The 23,420-nt window shown below is 33.4% G+C and overlaps 1 protein-coding gene across 7 annotated transcripts in view; it reads right to left on the reverse strand.

Moving 5' to 3' along the window:
• cno (canoe) overlaps positions 1–23,420 on the reverse strand; it is a 199,279-nt gene that overhangs the window by 107,884 nt on the left and 67,975 nt on the right. For 6 of the 7 annotated variants that reach the window (XM_065352083.1, XM_065352085.1, XM_065352081.1 and 3 more), the window contains exons 6-7: positions 22,632–22,915; positions 18,110–18,254 (exon numbers count right to left, since the gene is read on the reverse strand). In XM_065352083.1, the coding sequence (XP_065208155.1) occupies positions 18,110–18,254; positions 22,632–22,915 (429 nt within the window). Of the gene's footprint in view, positions 1–5,034; positions 5,459–18,109; positions 18,255–22,631; positions 22,916–23,420 lie in introns of those variants that run through there. The other variant, XM_065352088.1, reaches the window with a different exon arrangement.

The following is a 23,420-nucleotide window of genomic DNA, read 5'->3' on the forward strand; positions in this document are numbered from 1 at the left end:
CTCTCTCTCACTCTTCTGGAGGGTTTTGACCGAAATTACTATCACTGAAAGAAATGATTTTCAAAACGCTGTATTCAGTCTCGAAATTGATGCAATGGTTACTGCACAGTACAGTAATTTTCAAGTTACCTCATTTTGATGTAATAATTACATAGTTCAAATCAGAGAATGCATCAAATAATGGAATGAGTACATCGCCAGGATGGATTTATTGCATCACCTTCTAAAATTCATTTCTGTGTTCTCATTACATTTCTTGGGGGACTCAGTCCTGCAGACATGGTATTCAGAACATCATTTGGTGGGTAATAGTTACATCGTATAGTAAGCAATGATTACATTCCTTAAACAAGGCTGAGAACCATGTAGTGATTTACTGAATACAGTAAACGATGTACGAGTACATCGTCAGTGGTAAACATTCCCAAACAGTGAAAAACTTATAAATACTTTCTAGGGCCTGAATTAAATATTCTACTCGCGGCCATGTCGTTAAGTGCAGGCAGTTAGAACGAGAGGTCGCAGGTTCGAATCCCGGTTAGGTAGGAAAATTTTCGTAGGGATATTAGGTCTTGAAAAATTCGGTGTAGTGAAAAACATTTAGATGTGTGGAGAAACTTTAAATTGATAAAAAAAAAAAAAAAAAAAAAAAATACCTAACCCCACTTTTTAAAATTTAAATACTGTTGAATAAAAACGATGGAATGGTTACTGCACTTCTGTGTAATAGTTACTTCTCTAAATGTGTACTGATTAATGCGTTTCATTCCTATACCAAAATTACCGCATTTTAATGCACTGAGTGCATCGTTTTAATGCAACTATTACTGTTTATTTCTTTCAGTGTACAGTCCATCAAAAAAAAAACTGAACAAAATCGGAGGATCCGACTTATTTCTTTGTTTCTACATTTATGTAGTTCGCATGCGAAACCACTATGAAGACATCTGGCGGTGTTAATAAAATTGCATACCCAGTTTGCCGTAAATACGAGTACAACGTATTTTATTTACGATGAACCGAGTAGGTAGGACACAATTTCTTTCGATCTTTTTCTCTGCGCAATTTCTTGCACTACAAATGGAAATGAACTACGGACGAATCCGTTGGAGAAGGGAAGGGGGAGGATTAGAAAATGTACACGAAATTCAAATTCAGTCATAAGACTTTGAAAGTCTCAAAGCTGAAGTTTCAAAGCGAAAGTTCAACTTTTCGCAATAAGTAAATTGAAAGCTATCATGTATTTCAAAAATTGGACAGATTACTTTTACCCTCCTTTCATCTAACTAACTCATACTATATTCGAAATGAAATTTGTATATCGGGTTGGGGGGGGACTTGAAATATGTCCAACTGTATTAATAATCAAAATATAAGTAAGTATTCAGAAATACTTAATATTAATTGTTTTCAGTTCAGGGGTGCTGAGTTGGATTAATTCATTTCTACGATTCAACCTCCTTCCTTCTTCCCTCACTAGTGCCCTTAAAAATGGTCAAAATATCAAAAAGTTGAAAATGGCGAGTGAGTGGCGCGTTGTATGTACGGTTTTAGATGGAACCGACTTTAAGTCTCTACTTGTTTTCAGGAAATGACCCCTCAGTGTCACTCTAAGCCTCCTCCAGCATCTCCTTTTTTTTCAATTCAAAAAAATACGAAAAATGTGACCTGAAAAGTCGATTATTACCAATTCAAGATCTCTGAGTTCGGATACTCACAATTATCTGTTTATTTTTCGGATCCAATTCCTTGATGTTCCTCAAGCCTCACTATTTTTTCAAAAAATAGGGGGGGGGGGTTAAAGAATCATTTTAAAGCTTTGGAATAGCAATTTAAAAGCTCGTTGTGAGAGTTGAATTGTACATAATAATTTGTACTTTATTATACATTGATAAATTAGGGTTGGGGTTTTCGCAGTATATAATTGTTAGTAAATGTATAACTATGCAACTTACTCATTTCATCTTTTTTTAGTTACAACATGAAAATTGATTACTCACCTGAAACAAAACAAAAAACGAAATTTTGATTAATTTATTGCTAATTAGGCTAGTATATCGTACGATATCAGGACACACTATATAAATAAACAATAGTCAATAATTGATCAAATTCAACCATTTTTTCACAGAATCATACTGTAACGTGTTTTGATGGAAAATGTGGCTTCTACTCACACCTATACAGAAAAAACATCGGTCTATCTTCGCAATTTTTTTTCAAAATTTTTACCCCCCCTCCCCCTCCAAAAAGAGAGATATACTGACGAACGAAAAAATTAAATAACTACATCTCCAAATATTATTCTGCACCTCCTCTAAAAAATATGTTTACACGAGTAGTACCATTTTTTCACATTTTTCCTACAGCTTGGTCGTCTTCAAAAGCTCAAAAAACTTTCAAAAAAATAATAAAAGAGTTCTAAAATTTCACATTTTAAAACTCCTTCAAAATGAGTAGAAAACGAAACAACCATTCAGAAACTCAATTTCTGCCTCAAAGACACCCTAACCCCTAATTTTGGGGCAAAGGAAGATCGGTTGAATTTAAAGTGATGGTGGGGAGGGGGAGAGGGGGATGCGGAAAAATTTATTTTTGCTGGCGAAAAAATGTTTAATTAGTACCATGTGAAAGTGAGCACTATTTCCAGAAAATGCTCTACTTACAATATTTCGTCCAGTTCTATTTTAGAAAACACCACAAAACTTTTGTAATTCCAATTCGAAAATTGATTTTTTTTTTCAAAGATATGCAGCAATATTCAAATTAAAATTTCAAAAATCCAACAACTGACGAATGAATTTTTTCAACATATTAATAAAGAAAACTTTTTCAAATTTTGAAATGCTTAATTCCTGAGTAAAATATTGACGTAGACAGGAAACACTTTTTTTTACAAAAATTCTTATAGTTACTCGTTCAAATATACGATACGCACTTCGGTCGAGTTTTCGTACATTTTAAGCACTCCATTGGTCACTCGGGTCAATTGAAAAATTGAAAGCAATGACGCTCTTACGTCATTCATGAAAGTAGCTTGTCGAAATCAAACATTCGTTATATTATCGCATAAACATCATAATCAATCATTTCTCCTTCCGAGTCGTTTCATTTCTTCAATTTTTTTTTACCTCTTTTCACTTTCAGGGTGTCTAACAAAACTCCCAGACAAAAAATCATGACTTTTTCATGACCTATTTTACCCCCCCCCCCCTCCCAACATAAAAAAATGAATAACTTGAAACTGCGAGGAAATCATACGGGGTTGACATTTTTTACAGGATCAAAGATTAGATACCTATTTCAATTATTTCATTTTTCTGGGTTTTTGAACAAATTTTTCATTTTTTTATTTCATTTTTTTCATTTTATGGGCTTTAAATAGATTTTCAAGAGTGTTTCGAGCAAAATCCATCACTATTTCTTGACTTTTCATGACTTTCATGACCGTTAGACACCCTGTCTTTGCAAAAACAAATCGATTAATTACTCCTCAACTCAAACTCATTCCAATTCTTTCAAGATCTCAACATTTTAGTATGATCTTCCTTCTCTCCACCGAAAAAATTATCACCTCAATTATCAAATTTTCATCTGCCGCTCAGGATCGTTTCGACTATCACATAGTAAAACACACAGTGACCTCTTCTCACTCTCCTTCTAACTTTCACCCATTCAAACATCGTTATACTCTCACACACTGATGTCGAATAAATTGCATACCCTGACCGCCGTAAATACCGCATTAATCTTTCGAGAACGACAACGACATCGCATCAGCTCGTAGTGAATATACGAATAACGATTATACACAACAAACGCACGAAAGACAGCAAAGAAAGCAGGGTAGCAGAACAGTCGAGGAAAAAATTATGTACAGCACATTTCATAATGGTCCATTTTGCAACTTCCTGTATCTCGCTTCGCTTCATCTCTCGAAACAATTCCGCAATTATTCGAATATACTCGTACGTACACATTGTACTCTCGTACGTATAGCCTGCTCCTCCTCCAGCTGCTGCATCGTTGTACAATAATAAATCTCCAGAATGGAAATTACTCAATTACTCGTCGGCGTGATGGCGTTCGCGAGCGAGTCGCGACGACATTTGAAATCGTTCAATTTACATAATTTACGTTCACGTTAGAAAAGCAACGACGATGACGAGTAAGTATAGAGAAGTACGCCACTATAGTACGAAAGGATACCACTTAGAATATATTTATTTATATTATTGTCGTACAGAGAATGAAGGCGGTACAAAAAACACAGAAATTCCACTTTACTAGATAGGTATTAGGTAGGCATGCCAGCTACCATATACGTACAGCAAGAGGTAGGTGTACATAGACATAATATAGGAGTACACAAAGCGACCATAATATATACGTGATGCGTGATGTAGTACAGTACACGTATCCCTATCCACCTCGCAATCCACACATATGCACGTAAGATACACCAAGTCGTCGTCGTGCGTCAGGAAATAGTGGAATAGCTCGCTATTTTACCTCCTCTCCCTTCGCGTTTCTTTTTCTCTTTGTGATATTTAAATAATGCTTTTCGAATACGCACTAAACGAACCATTATTCTACACGGTACTGTTCGCGCCAAGATGATGGTAATTTTAGAATAAATCTAAATTTTCGATTATACTGCACCTCACCTACACCTACACACCTCTAGAACACCTCGTATTTATGTGCTTTAGCTTCTTTGTAGTGTATAGTAAGATACCAAGTTACTCGTACGACGACGAAGAAGAGTGAACCTGAGTCTACGTACACGAGTAGGTACCTACATACATTATGTACAGATACAAAGAATACGTGTTTTTCAAAAACCACACGTACGTAGTACGTACATTACATACGTTATGTTTGCTCTTTATTTAACCTCATATTCGTAAATTTAAATAAATAACTTTCTATAACGAGCCAGCAAACGCGAAACTTTCATCTGACGAGATGAACAAGAGGAGAAAAGTGAAAAAAACCAAAAAGCCAAAAAAAAATAAAATCAAATATACGCACGTCTAATCCCCCAGTCCATCATTTCTACGCCGATGAGATGCGAAGAAAAATCACCACGAACACGAAGAAGTAGAAGAGGAGTAGGAGATCACCGGCTACTTCTCCTGCAGGGGAGCACCGGTCCAGTATCACCGCATACAACACGTAACTACACCATTCGCACTGACCACATCCCCCTCAAAAAAAAAACTTTTCGAAAGGGGGGTACTCGCGCACCACAATCGAAGAGGGTTCTCCCCTCGCCGAAAACTTGCTAAATCGACATAGGTGATTATAGATCGCGATCACGTGGCGGATCGTTCGAGAGAATATCGCGAATTGACGAGAGACGACGATTCGCGATCGCGAACGACGTGTGTCCCGGTCGTTCGAAGGAAGCGAGTATGATTTATATGACAGATAAGGGAAGAAGGCCGCGACGAAATATTCCCGAATAAAAACGTTAAGGTAGGTGATAAGCAGTTGGCAACGCAACCGTCTCGATACTGCCAGCCTAGCTCGTTAGAGCGCGTTACCTACGACCTTACAGCCATAAAGTATAATTACATACTGTATACATACACTATACACAGTATACAAAAACCACCCCGACGGCGTGTGTACCTACTACCTACCATACTGTGTAGTGTGTGTAGTACGACGACACATAAAAACCCCAACCCCCAACCTCTACTCTCGTCCTGCTCACACACACACGCACCACGACTCGAGCAAGCACGTCAAAAGGCAACGAATAAATCGTCTCCATGATTGGCATTTAATTGAGTAGGTACCTCAATAAGCGCCGCGCCGAATATCGAGGCATTTTTTACACGTAAAGTAAAATGCACCTCGCACTTCTGCCTCTTTTGAACGATGATGACGACGACGACGACGACGACGTGTCCTCGCGACCTCTCAATATACTCGTAGTATACCTACACCTACCTACTCGGTATCGTCGAAACACTCCAATTATCACGTGTGTTTTTCTTTGGCTTTTCCAACCATCGACGTCTCCATGCCCCACTATCTTCTTTATATACGCCTATTACAAAAACACTCGAGTGTATTCTGCGAGCTCTCGCGAGTAATTGTGTGCATAATTTTCGCAGAATCTACATACTTGGTAGCTTATTTTTTAGTGTGCGTAGCACACTATTGGTTTCGCTTTGAGAAATGAAATTTTATTGGAACTGAATGTTCTCTTAAGCTATCCAACCGTTTTTTGTACCTATTGGACACCATTTGAGAATCATTAAGACGGAGGGAATAGATTAATTTTCATTCAATTCGGATGGGTAGTTGCTGAGTAATTGCAATTTTAGTTCATTATTTTAATGCATTAAATCCTAAAAAAGGGAAAAGGGGACTTGTAGAACACCTGCCGCTCATTGTACCCTGCTATACCCCCAGTCTATTCCATCACCAGCTGTGTTTCATTGTACCCTGTTACACCCCCAGTCTGTTAGCTGTAAATTCCAAGTGGGAGTGGTTTGGTGGGGCGTTTACCAAACAAATATATTATTTTAATGCCGTAACCCTCGTAGCGAAGTGGTGGCTGAGTGGTTAGGGCATGTAGGTAGGAATAGGAAATTTAGGGACCCAGGTTCGAATCCCCGTGAGGTAAGTAGGTAGGTGACAGATTTTTCGTAGGAAAATTGGATAGGTAAATGCTTCGGAGTTACCTATGTAGTAGGTACCAGAGTCCTGCACGGTATAGTTAAAAGTTATCTGCGTTAGTTGCGCGTCGAGGGCGGATAGCTATAGTTAGTAGTCATCCTAACGGCAGGTTATAACCGCACCGGCCAGTGCGGTTAATATTTGTAACTCAGATAACGTAACCATTGACTAACTTGTAGTTAAAATAACTACACTACCTGCGATTATACCGCGTTCTTATCGGAAAAATAACGTTTGCTTCTTTCTTATCTGTTTGATGAGTCACCAAAATGTATTGATGAGACATCAACAGAACCGAAGCTAACTTACCGCTGCATCGGCAGGTAGTTATAGTTAGTTATTTGTCGGTTGCGCGCGCCGACAAAACTAACTACAGTTCATAACGTGTAGTTGAATTAGCCGATAGCTCCGGCGGTTATTCGGCTATTTTAACTATACCGTGCAGGACTCTGGTAGGTACATGATAATGGGGTAAAAATAATGCTGAAATTGAGTTATGAATTATGATATATTTGCTAACTAAAAATTCATTTCATTAATTTTTTGTCTACCTATAGCCATAAGTATAGTAAGAATTACCTTGACATGAATAATTTTCAACTTTTTACTTATAATTTAAAAATTACTTCAAAATGAGTAATTAAACTAATTTTTGTACAATTGAAACATGTAATTTTTATTATCATGATTTAGTAAAAATTATTAAAACAAAACGATTTTTACTATTGGTACCTATAGCAAAATTTATTAAAATGATAAGTTTTACTATACGATTACAGTAAAAATTATTGAATGGGATCTGGTACTTAATTATGAGTATTTAGTTAAATTTTTTTGTAAAAATTACCCATATTTTTTTCGTGTAATAGGCAATGCAAATTCTTAACATAGGTATTTTATAAGATTTAATTCTTAATTTAGAATGAAAAGCAAGTTCTGAAAATTTGAAAATTGGTTTGAAAATTTATAAAGAAGACAATGGAAATTCTAAAAAAAATAATATGAAAATTTGTATTTAGAGACGCTAAGAATTCCAAAAATTGATTAAAAGTTCTGTAAGTTGCAGATAATGTGAACTTGAAAATTATATGAAATAAGTATTGTAATATTTATGAAGAAGATGAGAATTCTGAAAAATTGGAGGCAATGTGAATTCCAAAAATTGAGTAAACGTTTTACAATTTGTGGAAAATATGAACTTGAAAATTGAATTTGAAATTTTTTAATTTAAAGACAATAAGAATTCTGAAAAAATATTCAAAATTTGACTATTTAGAGGCAATGTGAATTCTAAAAATTGATTGCAAATTTCCTAACTCAAAAGCAATGCAAAATTCTGAAAATTTATTGAAAACTTTATGAAATTGTAGCGATGGGGAATTCGGGAAATCGATTTGAAATTTTGTAAATTTTAAAACAATGCAAACTATGAAAAACAACTAGAAATTTCTTAATTTAGAAGCAATACAAGCTTATAAATTATTCTGAAATACCTATTGTAATTTGGAAAATATGAAAACACTGAAAAACAATTATTATTTTGAAGCAGTGGGAGTTTCAAAAATTCTCATCACTGTGACATGGTTGATTCACTTATGCACTACCTAGATGCAATAACGGTTATAGCTGTAGAAAAGGCAGCTAGCTACGCACACTTTGCAGCTAAGCTTTGCTTAGCTGTCTAGTTTTTCTCTCCTCCATCTTAAGGAGGGCTAAATACGTATTTTCTCTTCATCTTTAGTTTTGCGAGACGATCGCCTGTATGACTAGCTAATTTACCCCACAAATACATGCACGCAGGGCTTTTTGTGGGGGAGCGCAGGAGGATGCAGTCTCCACAAAGAAAAGTTCAAAAATATCGAAAAAATGCCATAAAAACTAAAAAAATTAAAAAAAATTTGGTAACAACTTTTTCAAAAAATTTTGAATTATCAGAATAGTAAACTGCGAAAACAAGATTAGAATTATGATGAGATAAAAATCTGGAAATTGCTCTAAATCTAAAATTTAGCATTCAAGTTTGTACCTTAGTACTACTTACCTTGCACTTAAATTGAAACCAAAGTTACATTTTTATACTTCCAAAAATATTTGTTCAAACAATAAAAAAAATAATTTAGGTACATCGATTTTTTCCCCTCAAAATACAGTGGCCAGGGGGAGGGGGTATGAAAATTAGGGACTTGCAACTTCAATTTAGCGTCCGCCCAAAGAAAGAAATACAAAAAAAGGCCTGCAGTGATGCACGTATAAGTAGAGAAGGCAATTATAGTCACATTTGTGTCGGGTAATTTGCCTAACCTCTGAATGACATAAATTACTCGTATGCTCGTATTATGCAAAAAATGCGCAAATTGGCGAATCGATTAAAAAATTGAGTTTTAAAGAAGGAGAGGGTGGATGAAAAAAATTTCAAACTATCGAAAAAAGGGTCAAGGGTAAAAGGGTATCAAATTAATGACTTGAAACTATCCTTTAAAATCGTAATTTTCGAGAAAAAACGACGTAATTTTTTACGTTTCTAGACACATTGTGGTCCTATCGCAAATCTGATGCTTCTAGATGACTCTAAATCGAATTTTCCACAGCTTTGGTTATTATAGATTTTTCCCTAGGAAATCCCTTTCCCCTTTAAAATGTAAAAAACAAACGAAAAACTATGTGAAATGATGAATATCTTTAGGTACTTGAAACACATTCGATGATGCTACTCAATTTATCAATACTCAATAATTTTTTACTTTGGTTACTTATTATCATTTTTTCCCAATGAATATTACTTATTACATTAAATTCAAAAATTCTACCCATTAATTTTTTTTTTTAATGGTAAGTCAAAAGTGTCAAACTACCTACTGTATATATTGTCTGTTGGTATAATAAATCGAACAAATACGAACAATTCGAAATGTTCTATTTTGAAACAGATCAAAATGTTCATTTTGGATTTTTCAAAAACCCGAAAAAACGTAATTTTGAGAACATTCCATTTGTGAACCTGTACGGTGTCTTGAGGGGAGAGGGAGGCGGTCAAATCAAAAAATCAATTGCATAACGACATTCAACTTTCAAGTTCAAAAAATAATGAAGGAGTTGACATTTTAGACGGAAAAAAACTCGCTTTTTGTTTTGTTTCTGCAAAATAGGAATGTTTTGGGATAGTTTGGTTTATCTCCACCCCCCCCCCCCCCTCAAATATGCGATCACAAGTTTTTAAATTTTTACTATGGAACTCCTCAGAAAGCAGTCGATGAAAAATAAAGAGAAAAAATTTGAAAATTATCAACCTGACAAACTACAATTTCTATTTCCATGTTATAAATTTTCAGATTTTTGAAATTCAACTTTCCCTCCCTCTAACTGTACCTTCAGAGTGTCTAACAAAATCTGAAAACTAAAAAGGACCTTGAAAGGGAATTTTCAAAATTGAAAGTGTAATAATACCTCCCTCCCTCCAATTAATTTTCAAAAAATTGCCCAAAAAAAACTTCAAAATAATATAATTTTTAAAAGAAACAAAAAAATAATCAAATTGGGTTTCATTAACAAAATATTCAATTTTTTGCTATTCTATGTAATTATTTTGACGTTTAAAAAATAAAAAATTCTGAAAAATTGAGTTTTCATTTTTCTCTTGATTTTGATTAAATGACAGAATTATTTGAAAATTGGGAAAAAGAAGGACCGTCGAACAAAAAGAAGAACTTTTTCCTGATTTTCTGAATCGGGAGGACTGTTAGACACCCTGACCTTCATCTAGAGGGCTCAGCTTTGATCAGGTTGAAATTAGGGGAAGAAATAAAAATTTAATGGCATCTCCCCCAGCTGCTTTTATTCTCACGAGCTTAATTTGGGTGTGGATGAAATCAACTGAAGAAATCAAAGCTATAGTCACAACAAAAACCTATGCAAATTTCCATAACCATGCCACTGTTTTTAAGATTTCAATAATCGAATCCCTTGGGCATGTTTTCAGTAGTAAGGGAGGGGGTGGTAATTTGAGGTCAAGAGGGGCGAAAAGGGAAGAGGGAGGGTCAAGTGAACATTTTATTCGAAACAAAATTTTTTCATTTTTAAAGAAAACCACAAAATTTTGAAAGAAGAAAAGAATAAATACACAAAGTTTCTAAATTCAAATTAAAAAATTGAAAAAAAACAACATTTTTTGCAATTTTGGCAAAAAAACAGTACAAAAGCAAGATACGAGTAGAAGAAATCTTAAGCAATACTTAAGTAAGACAAAAGTAAGGAAAACAGGACAAATGATTTTTGAAAAAATCCATTTCTGTTATTTTATAGAATTCTGACATCTCAAAATCATAGCATTTGTTCAAAAAATAATAATGTCTCTTTTTGAATAATTTTTTCTTTGATCCAGTTTATCACTTTATCCTTTACCTAAATTCAGTAAAATGGTAAAATAAAAATTTTGGTTTTTTTGAAAACGGGAACAATTTTTCTAAAAGACCAACTTCTGCACAATTTTACACAATTTTGCTATGTTTTTTCAATTTTGATTTAATTCGGGATACCTAATGAAAAGTGTGATGATTTATTCACCAATTTTCTGGTAATTTTCAAGGTGCCACAATATCACTTAAGGTATTATTTCATTAATCCACAATTTTCAATGATTTCTAGTCGCTGACTTTCTGTTACATTTCAACAATTTATTCGACTTCTTGAGAAACTTTTCAACTTCACGTCCTTTTACACTCAATTTGTAATATTTAGCTACAATTTTCGAATCATTTAATCAAGATTTTACAAGATTTTTTCACTATTTTTCTTCAATTTTTCCATCATTTTTGATCATTTCACATCAATTTCGTTGAATTTCGAATAAAAATAATTTTGCAGTTTTCTCGACTTCTCAAGAGGTTTTTTGACAATTTCTATTATATCCATTTCAAAGTGATTTAGCAAATTTCTGGTATATTGATGATTATTAACATGCACATCTTGAAGAATTATTATTATTTATTGCAATTTCAAGCAATTTGCACAATTTTACAGAACTGACAAACCCTAAAACTTGAACCTTACAAAAAATCTCAATATCCATCCAATCAACAAGCGAACTACTTTTCAAAACAGACCATCTTGTTCCTATGCAAATCTACACACACTCGAGATGCTGTAATTACTTCACTACGAAGCATTCAAAGAATCACGTACAGTCACATTACACCTTGCACACTGAACAGTGCGAACACCATCTCAAGTACACGTATAGTCGATATAACAAAATCAACACTTGGCTAGTAACTAGAACAAAATACAAGAGCCAGCCAACCAACTAAACTTACCAGCGCTGTGGCGAATGAGAAAAACGATGGAAAAAAACAACGACAAAGAAAAACAATGAAACGAAAAAAAAAAGAAAATCGTTATCTGGTAATTAATAATTCAACCTTTGCGAAATTTTATACCATCGTCGTGTTGTTTTTTCGCTCGCAGGTGTAGGTAGGTTGAAAACAAGACGTCTTCTTCGTCGTTCAGCTCGTTTGCCAGTACGATATTAATTACCATTAGCGACAAAGTAGGCGCGAAAAATATTTCAAAAAAGAACACAGCAGTGTAACGACCATCTTTCTCGATACGAATATTACGACGACGACGACGACAGCTATGTTGACTTTTTTTTTTAAATATAAAAAATGTTCGTATGATTGCGAGGCAAGTGAGGGGAACGCGGGCGATGATGAGGAAGACATACCTACATTAACTTTAGAGAGTCGAGGTAAAAAAAAATCAGCGGTAAGAAAGACTTCAAGATACGCCAGCGAAACAAGAGAAGCGCAGCACGTAGGAAAAACGAGCGAGCAGAATACGACAGTGGGACAGAGAGAGAGGGACACGAAGAAAACAATAAAAACTACTCGTAAATGGGGGAAAATGTACTTATCTATGTAATTGTGACGAGAAATTAAGGGTTTACTTCATTAAAGCACCGAGCATGAAAATCAAATTAAAATTGGGTAAAAAAATGTTACAGCACGAACTCCTTTAAAGAAGAAAATAAAAACTCGAGAGAGCGAGAAACAAAGAAACCGAACGAGATAGAGAAAAAATAAATTGAAAATTTTCACCAATAAGACGAAAAAATTTACCAAATAATCGAAATAAAAATTGGAAAAAAGGTCAATCATTTTTTCCAATTGTTTCGAATCGAATAATGGAATTAAATTTTGCTGGGTTTCTTCCAGTCTTCCAAGTTCGAAAAGATTATGTTCAGAAGGACTCCCAAACATTGAAACTGGGTAAGACAAGGCCCTTTTTTTACGAGATATTCATCCCTGTCAATTTAATAGAACCCCTGTACCCCTTTCACCTTCCAATACTGATAAATTCCCGCCAAAATACCACAACCGAATGAAAATTAGTAAAAATTTTCAAATTCTAATAATTTCGTGTATTTTTTGATAAATTCCAAGTTCATCTGGCGAATGTTTTCGTTTAAAAATTACGTCTCATTTACCATCCAAGTAAAATCATTACATAAACCAAAGAAAAACTCCACTCCCTTCAATCCTCTCCTTTTTCTCTACAGCTTCCACTTATTACGCAAGAAAAAAAAAACTTTTCACATTAAAATGCTGTCAAAACGAAATTTATGCCGAAAGGAAAACTGTAAAAAAAAACACCACCAAAAACTTTCTTTTTTCATCCTTAAATCTGTTCACGACGCGTGTACGTCTCAGCATCTTCGAAACAATTTCATCGTTGAAATTTATGAATTGGAAATCCGTCTATTTGAATAATTCGTCGAAAACGTTATTTCCACAACCTGTTGCTGGCTTTCTTGCTCGCGAGAACGATTTCTCTCCACTCGTTTCATCATCCCAAAATATGACTTTTGTACGAGATGAAAAAATTCTTCTTTTTATTTCATCGTCGGTCGTACTCGTTTCCTCTCATCTTTTAACTTATTCTTACGTCTCGTTGGGGTAATATTAGCCCAGAAACGAACCTATTATTAGACTCATCAAACAAAAAGTAGGTTAAAGCAGTAGACAATAAAATACTTTATATACTTATTGTGAACTCTGGCGAGTGTAGACTAGCAACTAATGATCCTTCTTCATCTGCTACGCTTATTTCTGTTTTTCTTATACATTATGCATAATATTATTATGTTCATTTTTATTTCTTCGTTTTCTAAAATGACGCAATACGATAATCACAACTCTCTGGGGGGCTTCAATTGAGCTCTCTGAAGTCTGAATCTCGACAAGTATCACCAATTTTCCGCTCAGGTCTCCATTACTCGGCGATATTGGTGCCAAAAAATTAAAACGATGCCACGATCGAGTCGAAGATCAAGCAATAATCGATCAATTTCTCCACACTGAACGAACTCGAAACGTATTCTGTTCCTTAGATGCAAACTAGTCAATTTTACAGCATCTTCATCCTGTTTGTAACGTTCCAAAACGAAAAAAAAAAAAAAAATCACGCATCGAAGGAACCCCGACCGAAAAAACCCACAAACACGCGAGAATCTTACATCGACAAATTGATTTCACTACACTGAAAATTTCTTCACCATGGTGGACGTCAACGATAGCTTCTTCGATAACGGCGTGAAAATTACCCGCTATTACGAGTAAAAAAGAGGAGGCGCGAGAAAAAACAACAAATTACCAAAATGATATTTACCCTAGACCTTCGCAAGTCTACGGTTTGGTCGGAAAATCAAACAAAATCGTGGCCGTCGCCGCCGGAAATTTTTTTCACCGTTTTAATTTGTAACCTCGCGCGTGGCCGGAATTAAATTGACGTTTTTTCGCCTCGACTTCATCGTACCCCTTTGCCTGCTTTTCGAAGGCTATTTTTTCTCGTACTCCTCCTTAATTCTTTTTTTTTTTACAAGACGAAGTGCGTGAAAATTTAATCGGTTATTCTCGACGCTCATACGATAAAATAATACAAGGAACAGAAAAAGCATTGGTCGAAGTCGCTGGTAGTCGAGTCGTTGACAAGTCTACACACTACACACTCTTGTAGTTATATTTTATTACGATATACCTCTACCTACTCAAATCAGCCTGTTCTCGTCCTCTTTTTTTATTTTTTATCCTCGTCAATTCTATGTAAAAGTTCGTGCCCTTTTCATACTACATACTTATGATGTCTTTCTTCTATTTTCAGCTCACTCTAACACTACATAAGTGCAGAACAGTACGAGTAGGTATATTCATACGACAACTGTTCTAACAATAGGCATCGTATTATTGTCGACTCTCGACAATTTGAAAAATTAATATACACAATACGATGAATTTTTTTATTCGGTCGTTTTTTTTATTTATGTTCGGAGAAATTATTGTTCCTGTTCTCTTCGCGTACTTCGTAATACTCGACACGATGAGTTTTCAATCGAATTGGGGAGTTTGACCTTTTCACAAAAAATAACGAAATGGTTTGTTTACCTCGAGACCAACAGATACAATGATCAATAGACCTTTTCTTCTCTTTTCTTCCCATCTCATTTTATCCCATCTTGAGAATTTCATACTTTCAACTATTTTGGTCACAGCACTCTGAGGGGTCTACGGCACGTCTACGGATCACAGACGGATTGACAGCTCATTGACTCACCCACAATAAGATGAACTCGAAAGAAGGATTTTAGTCATTTCAAAGTTCACACAATTTCCTGTCCCTTTCAAAATCAAAATCCTTTATACTTTTTCACATCGAAATTTGAGTTGATTATTGAGAAAAAATGAGGTGGGGGAGGGTCTTTGAAAAATATAGGAAGAGAAAAAAATGATGGACAAAAATAAAAAATTGTTGTCGAAAAGCGCTTGAAAAATTTACGTTTTATAGTTCATTGTGAAAGATAAGGAGGAGAGGAGAAGAGGGAGACCGGTTATCTGTGACGAAATAAAACTTTTTTTTTCTACTCGTATTTCCGTTTAATATGGCCCACTCAGCTTCTCATAAGCTCATAAGAACATGAAAAAAGATATGCAAAATAGTATTTTTGCAACAAAAAAAAAATCCTCAATAAGGCTACTGATGATAGAAGGAAAAAATTAAAGCAAGGCGAAAGAAAATCAAAGAGTTAAAGATTGAAAGAGAATAATAAATGATAGAAAGCGAAATCATTCCACATGATAGCTAAAAGATAGAACATTTTTCCCTCTCAAATTATCACTGTCGAAGTCCCCCCCCCCTTCAACCACCTCAACAAAATCTATCGTCGAAACTAAAATTTTCAAAAGCTTAAATTAATTTTCGGGAAATTTTAAACAAATTATATAAATTAAAAAAATAATTTTTTACAACGATTTTCTTAAACTTTTTGTAATTTTTTTTTTTCAAAGACATGAACCAAAGTTTTAAGGCATTCTGGAGCCTCCAACGAGTTCTCAGTTTTCTCCAGCAGAAGTTTCAAATTGCTTTGAGAGGGCCAAAAATGAACTTCGGGATCTACAACTTTGCCTTGTGAACTGGTTACTTCTAAATTCCAAAAATACCAGTTCAAAAGAGATTTTTTGAACAATTTTTAATTTTAAATGAGTGATTAGGTGATTACTCGATTGATGCGTCTATATGACCATCCGACTTTGAAAACGATCGCTTTCAGATCATTTTACAGTCGCAACGTGATTTCAACTTTTTGCAGAAATTTTAAATTGCTCTGAAGGCTTTAAAATGTGCTACGTTGAGAGAGAAAAAAATGAATAAATATCGCGAGACGTGAATTTCTCAGATTTTTCTCAACTTTTTCGATCAGTATTAGCCACCTTATAGTTTGGTGTTCAGGAGGAATACGAGTATTCGATTTTTTTTTCAAAACAAACTGAACTTGGCTTGAAATCGGAAGATATGTTTCAAAATAAATAATGATTCCCTCCCCCCTCTCAGCCCCCAAATTACAGCATTTTTTGTTGTCGGTGTACCTCATTTTGAAAAAGATTTGAATTTTCCAACTCCCACCCCCTTAAGTTGTTATTTTGGGCGAGAAAATAATTCCCTATTTTTCATTTTCTGCCATCATTAAAAATGTGATGCCGGTAGCTCCCTCTCCCTCCCCCTCCAAGTTCAAAAAATAAAAAAAAACAATTTTTCCACAATTCTATCTTTTTGCATCAGAATTTTACTAATAAATCCCTTTTTTCAAGAAAAAAAACTTCGTCTGGGCCACCAAGCCATACTGTCCTCTTTGTAAGGAGCCTCTCAACGTTGAAAAAAAGGAATAAATCAAAATCAATACGATGTTGGTTCTCTTGTATGAAGCTCTCCAAATTTGAGAAAAAACAAAAAATTTAAAAAATCGTTGTGTCTACAAATTATTTTAAAATTTGTTCGCTTCTGGACAGAATCATTCCAAATAACTTTCATTTTCTAGAAAAACCTTTTCTCAGTACCCTAAATGATGTTGGTCTCCTTACGTAAAGCCCTTCAAAGTTAAAAAAAAATGAAAAATTTACATCTGTGCAAATTTTTTGTTAAAAATTTACACAAAATTGTTCGAGAAACTTTAAAAAGGTGATGTGAAAAAAATTTTTAAAAAATGTTAAATTAGTTTAGAATTTAAAATCAAAATTCATTTTATTGTTATTTATTTTTTTTTTTAATTTTCACAATCTTGATTTTGAACAATTTTTAAAATTATTTTCTTACTTTAAATCACTGTAACAGAGTTTGAAAAGTGTCACCCACTCGAAGTATTATCAATATTAATTTAAAGTTTTCAATGCACATTAATACCAATGATTAAAATTATTTTACCACATTTCGAACAGCTTTTCCATCACATTCTTTTTCTCAGTATATCTCAAGCAAGTAAAATTTCATGAATGCCGTTTTAGTATTTTTTTTACGTTATTTAAAATGATAATAGCGCAATTTCAAGCCATTTCACAAATAAATACTTTACTTTTTTCCAACCGCCAGCGCCACCAACGCTGACATTTTTTTCTCAACAATTAAATCGGTATCTTTCTGCGGAATAATTTCTTTTACACTCGAAAGTATAAAATCTCGCCAAGTTTTCGAGCACATTGAGCATGAATTTAAAAAACTTTCGTTATACGCAGGTAACGACTTGAACCGAGAAATTCATCGTAGGGAAAAAATAAATCGAATAATGCTGTGTCGTTTAATCGTTTGGAAAACAAAACAGGCAGTAAATAAATATCACCATTTTCCCCCCAAAAAAAATATCTACAGAAAATACGCCGCACATTATTTCTCTCATTTTGGCTGGATGATTTTCAACAACGTGACTGTTCCAAAATTAACAGCGAACCGAACGAGCACCAATATTGACAATTTATGAATAATCGTGCACGTTTTGTGTATTCGTAATACAGACAGATTAACACACAGCAAAAATAATTTCTCACGCGCATTTCTATTCAATTTTTATCTTTAAATATCGATAAGGAAATCTTACCTTGCGAAGACTGATGATTCATTAATATGGCGAGCGGGCATTCGTCATCGTCCAGAATATACTCCTGATTATTGTTATTATTATTGGCTACGTTATTCGGGTGATAATCTTTATTCTCTTTCGAATACTCGTTCATTCCGTTAACCTGAGCAAAAAAAATCCACAAAGGACGTGTTAGTTGATAAAATCCGATACAATACTTTTAGCTATATAGCACACATCGCATGAGTAATTATCATCAAAACTGAAGCAACATATACGATGAAATTTTTCACGACAATCCTGCACGTGAAAACGTACCCATATTCGAACGAAATGTCATCTACTCACGAGAATCTTACATTAAACGTACTGGCCGAGATTCCATATCAATTTCAAATCCATTATCTTTACTTTCGCAAATCCATGTACACTAAATAGCAAACATCGTTCTAGACCGGACCTTAAATAAAATCTACAGTAATCTTTCTCGAAAAAAAAATCACCAACCTTAAAACGATCACAGTACTCTCAACTTAATCTCGAACTCGGTTGTAAATAACGTTCACTCCAAATTACAAATACTTATCGTAATTAAAACTACCGTCGTGTGCTTTTAATTACTTTCCATCGATTTGCACTATTTCCTGTATCCTTTTCCTTTTACTTCCGATAGAATACGAGAACGTACGGTGCAACGTACTTAGTTAGTATTTTCGTATTAATTATTTCTCATGTAGAATATACTACGGTTCGGTTTTTCAAAACCACTAAATTACGTATAAATAGGTAGTCATAGTACTACGAGTACGAGTACAAACTAGTTAACAAACAAGTCAGCAGCAGAAATACGTATGTAGTTTGGTAAACTTATTGAAAAAGTTTTCAGCTGAAAGACCATACAGAGAAAAAATAGAAATAGAGACAATTCGAGTCACGAAATGTATCCTTTTTGGTTGCATTTTTGCATCATCAAAGTGATACAATTATGTCATATAGTTACTTTATCAAAGCTGGTTTTTTTTCATTTCATTTCAAATTTTAACGAATAAAAAAAAATAATGAAAAAAAGATACGAAGTTTGAAAAATATACACAAGTTTTAAAATAAGTAGTAACATCGTATATCATTTTTTTTTTTTATGGAAAATTATTCAACCGATAAAAAGCAAACGATACATGAGGGAGATGAGTTTTCCACTCGAGTAAAAAATGCCATTAAAAAGAAAACACGTACGCATAATAATTATTGTAAAACATTCCAAGAACCAAATCGAAATTTACTGTTTTATTTTTAAGAATTTTTTTTCCTGGAATGAAAAAACTTTATAAGCATTTGACTTTGAATTATAAATCAAATTTTATCGAGTATTTCGAGAATAAGGACAATCGCCTGAAATTTTCAAACTTTTAAAAATAATTTAATAAAAAATTATGACAAAATAATCATTCAATTGAAAAAACTCACCAACTCGTACATACGATACTTTTTTTAGAAACACAATAAACATGTTTATCAATATAGCATATATTTTTCATTTAAAAAAAATAATCATCTAAAAATCCTTCTTTTTTGCATTTGAAATTTTGCTTAAAGAACTGCCCTAAACTATTTTCCACCACTATCGAAAAAAAATTTAAATACTTCAAATACATCAAATTTCGTACCTTTTAAATAAACTTTCAACCTCAAAAATTGAGTACAAATAAATACCTTATCAATTATTTTAATAAAACGAAACGAAACTTTATTTTTTTTCAAACGAGAAAAAAAACTTTCAAAAAAACTGCTAAATAACTGAATAGGTAGAGGTACCTAATTCTTAAAATCCATCTATTTTCATAAAATAACATTCTCGTCGCTTTTTTTTGCTTCATTCAACAAATTCGACCCCTCCTAGGCTTATTTTCAATTTCATATTGCGTTTTAAAAATCTATTTTCTCATTTATTGATTCAATTTTTTAATATTCATTATTTTATGTTTTTTTTTCTCAATTACATACTTTCAGAGATCGTTGAATGGAAATTTTCATCCGAGTATATCGTTTTATCTACGAAATGAATAAATGATAAAAATTCATTTCGAAATTGAAAAAGAAAAACGAGTGAAAAAATAACACTGGAGTAGAAAAATTTCAAGATTAGATAATTTTACAGTCCCAATGGTTCAAAAAAAAATGACAAATTAATTTTTATAAATTGATAATAAACATGAAATGCACGACTTGCTAAAGCTACACGCACACAACACAGAAAATTTCAACTTTGATCTCCAATCATTCGTTAGGGAGAAAATAAAAACAATAAATTAACAGTTTCTTTTTTTTAAAAAAAACTAAAAAATGCAATAAAAAATGATTAAAAGCTCTTTTTTACATATTTTATACCTCCAAAAATGAAAAGAAAAATTGTAATTGAGAAAAGTATTGTTCCTCGCCATTAATTCGTCACATTTTTAGATTCAACTGAAATCTTATTATTCACTACAACGTTTTCCCATTCTCTCAATGAAAGAATTTAACTTTTTAAACTTATCAAAACATCAAATTATTTTTCAATTAAAATAGGAAGTTCAAAACTTTGACTATTTTTTGAACAGAGAGTAGAAGATGAGAAAAGTCACACATGCTAATTTTCCATAAAAATTATTTTTAAAAACACCTACAAAAAAAATGAAAAAAACGAAAAAAAGATTACTTTGGGAAAATTGAATGCCAACATTTCAAAGTACATTAAAAACATTTTTTATCAAAAAAAAAGGGGGAAAAAAGAAAAATTGATATCATGACAGAGAATAAAACAAAATTTTCACAAATTTAGAGACATCGAAGAAGTTTTTCAATTCAAAAGTATCATAATAATATTTTGATACTGAATTAATGTTCAGAAATTGAAATCTTACACAAAATATTTTTTTTTAATGAATAAAAATGAAAGAAAAAATCAATAACATTAAAAATGTACAATATTTAAGAAAATATTCAACTAAAAAAAATATTAAGTAAAAAAATCATCTTGATGAAATAAATGACATTTTTTCTGTTGAAATTTTGAAAATTGAGACTTTTTGAAATACATAAATACTCGTACTCAAATTACTTTTCTTATTTTCTCTTTTTTTTGCTGTTTACAATCGAAGATTTTTTTACATTTTAGTCAATTTTTGACGGATTTCAAAAAATTTTAATTCTCCACAAAACGAATAGTAATCGAGAGAAATTATTTTTCCAATTTTGTAGGTAACTAATGCTCATTTTTGAGAGTACATAAACTATTATCAAATCACGTCTTCCTTAAGATTTCAACTCGGGTAGTTTTAGCAGAAATCAGTCTAGAATTCTGTTTACCCGGAGCTAATAAAATTTTAGACAAGGTAAGCCACGATTTTTTTTTTTTAATCAGCAAAATTCAGCTGGTTCCATGAGTTTTTCAATTAAGTTTTTCAAAAATTAACATAGAAATTTCAAAAGAATCATGTCCAGTCAAGTTGAGCACAATGTAATTTCTATTTTTACTGAAATTTTTCGGGTGTGGACTATTTTTGGGAGAATATTACGTAATAATTTTAAAATTAAGGATCTGACTGTTCACCTGTGCGGCTTTAAGAAATTTTTAAATTCAAAGTTCGATTTTATTTTCAAGACTTGCCTGTTTTTTTCCATTATTTTTTATTTCGCCTCGCTGCTTTTTTCCCCTCAATGAACAATCTTACATTTTTTATTAGTTTCTAATGGATTTAAAATATTAAAAATTCTTCAATTAGGTACAGAATTTTTCCAAATAAAAACGACTCAATCTAAATTGATAAAAAATTCATCTTATTTTCCCAAAATACTCGTAACTTTGAAAAATTTTCTTAATTTCAAAACTAATATTAAAATTATTGATGATATTTCTTCACTTTTTTTTTAATTAAAAAAAAAACAACACCAAAATAAGGAAACTCGCAAACATGAAAATAACCTAATTAAAATCATCATCGAAAAATTCGACAAAATTAATTCGCGTAAAAACATTCAAAGAGGGTTCATCTTTTATCCTACTTTAGACCCAGCTCCCTTCCCCTCCAGCCATAAAAGAGTTTAAAAGCCATAAACGAATGACCTCTTGCTTAAAAATTCCTTCAAACATCTGCACATTGAATAGCCGCACACTTTGCATTCATTTCTATTTCTACACAGAACAACTTTTTACACAAAAAAACAACCTAACCCTTTCTTTTCTTTTCGCATCTCATACCTGCGTTCTTTTATTCCGCGACTCAAATCTCAATAAACCTCGTAATCTACACAACCCTATCGTTATAATCTGCTCTATTCATTGCTTAATCGGCCTCTCGCTCGTCACAAAGTTTACGAGTAAAATACACACGACTCCGACAAGATCGAATCAAACATGTACTTCTACCCCCTTCAGAGCTCGACGGAATTTCACGTGCAAAAAAAAACCTCCACCGCTCGAACCAGTTCGTTCGTCCCTTCAAAAAAGAACCCTTCTTTTCGGTTGTGTCTCGTGCATGGCTTCTGTTTCTCGGCGACTTACTTGAACTAAGCAATAATTATGCGGATCTTCTTTATCTAGACCGTATTTGTTCAGCATTTCTCTAACCACTTGCTGAGCGGTGTCTCGTATCGATAATAGCAACGTTTTGTAAGGTACGTCTCGACATAACGATTCGCCGTAGATTTTCAACGTTCCGCCGGTATCGGGGCCGCCGTCTTTGCTTCGAAATTGTTGTAATTTACGTTCTAAGATCTGCTGTCGACGACGACGCATCACCGCTTCGGGATTCGATATCGATCGAGTGAAACTGGTTTCCGGTAACTCTGCAAAAATACGTACATCGTCAAAATATAAATTTTCAAAAAATCTAACCAACGTATTGAAATATCTATTCGTATGTATACTATTATACGTAAGTCAATTTACAACTTCGACCAGAACTAGACAATTGCACAGATGCTCTCTCTGCATGTTCCCAAGACCACAACCACGTTTATGACTCATCCTGCATCATCGCCCAAGAAAGTACTACATGCGAAACCTCTTCTACGACTCGAATTACTATTCATTAAACTGGGTCATTTCTATTCCAACTGGCAATAATCTAGACGGACCTCTCGATCAACACCCTACGTACATATTCGTCCATAAAACCAACTGGACATTTTTCATTTTCGTCAAAATACTCGAGTATACAATACAATGATCTTTTATAAGAGTACTCTTAATTATAGCCGGTCGTCGTATTAACGACAACTGCTGCCAACCGAATCACGTTTCCAATCTACAACCGTAGGAAAAGTAATTAAAAACTCGCTTATAAATAGT

This window comes from Planococcus citri, chromosome 2 (assembly GCF_950023065.1).
Source record: "Planococcus citri chromosome 2, ihPlaCitr1.1, whole genome shotgun sequence".
Taxonomy (NCBI): domain Eukaryota; kingdom Metazoa; phylum Arthropoda; class Insecta; order Hemiptera; family Pseudococcidae; genus Planococcus; species Planococcus citri.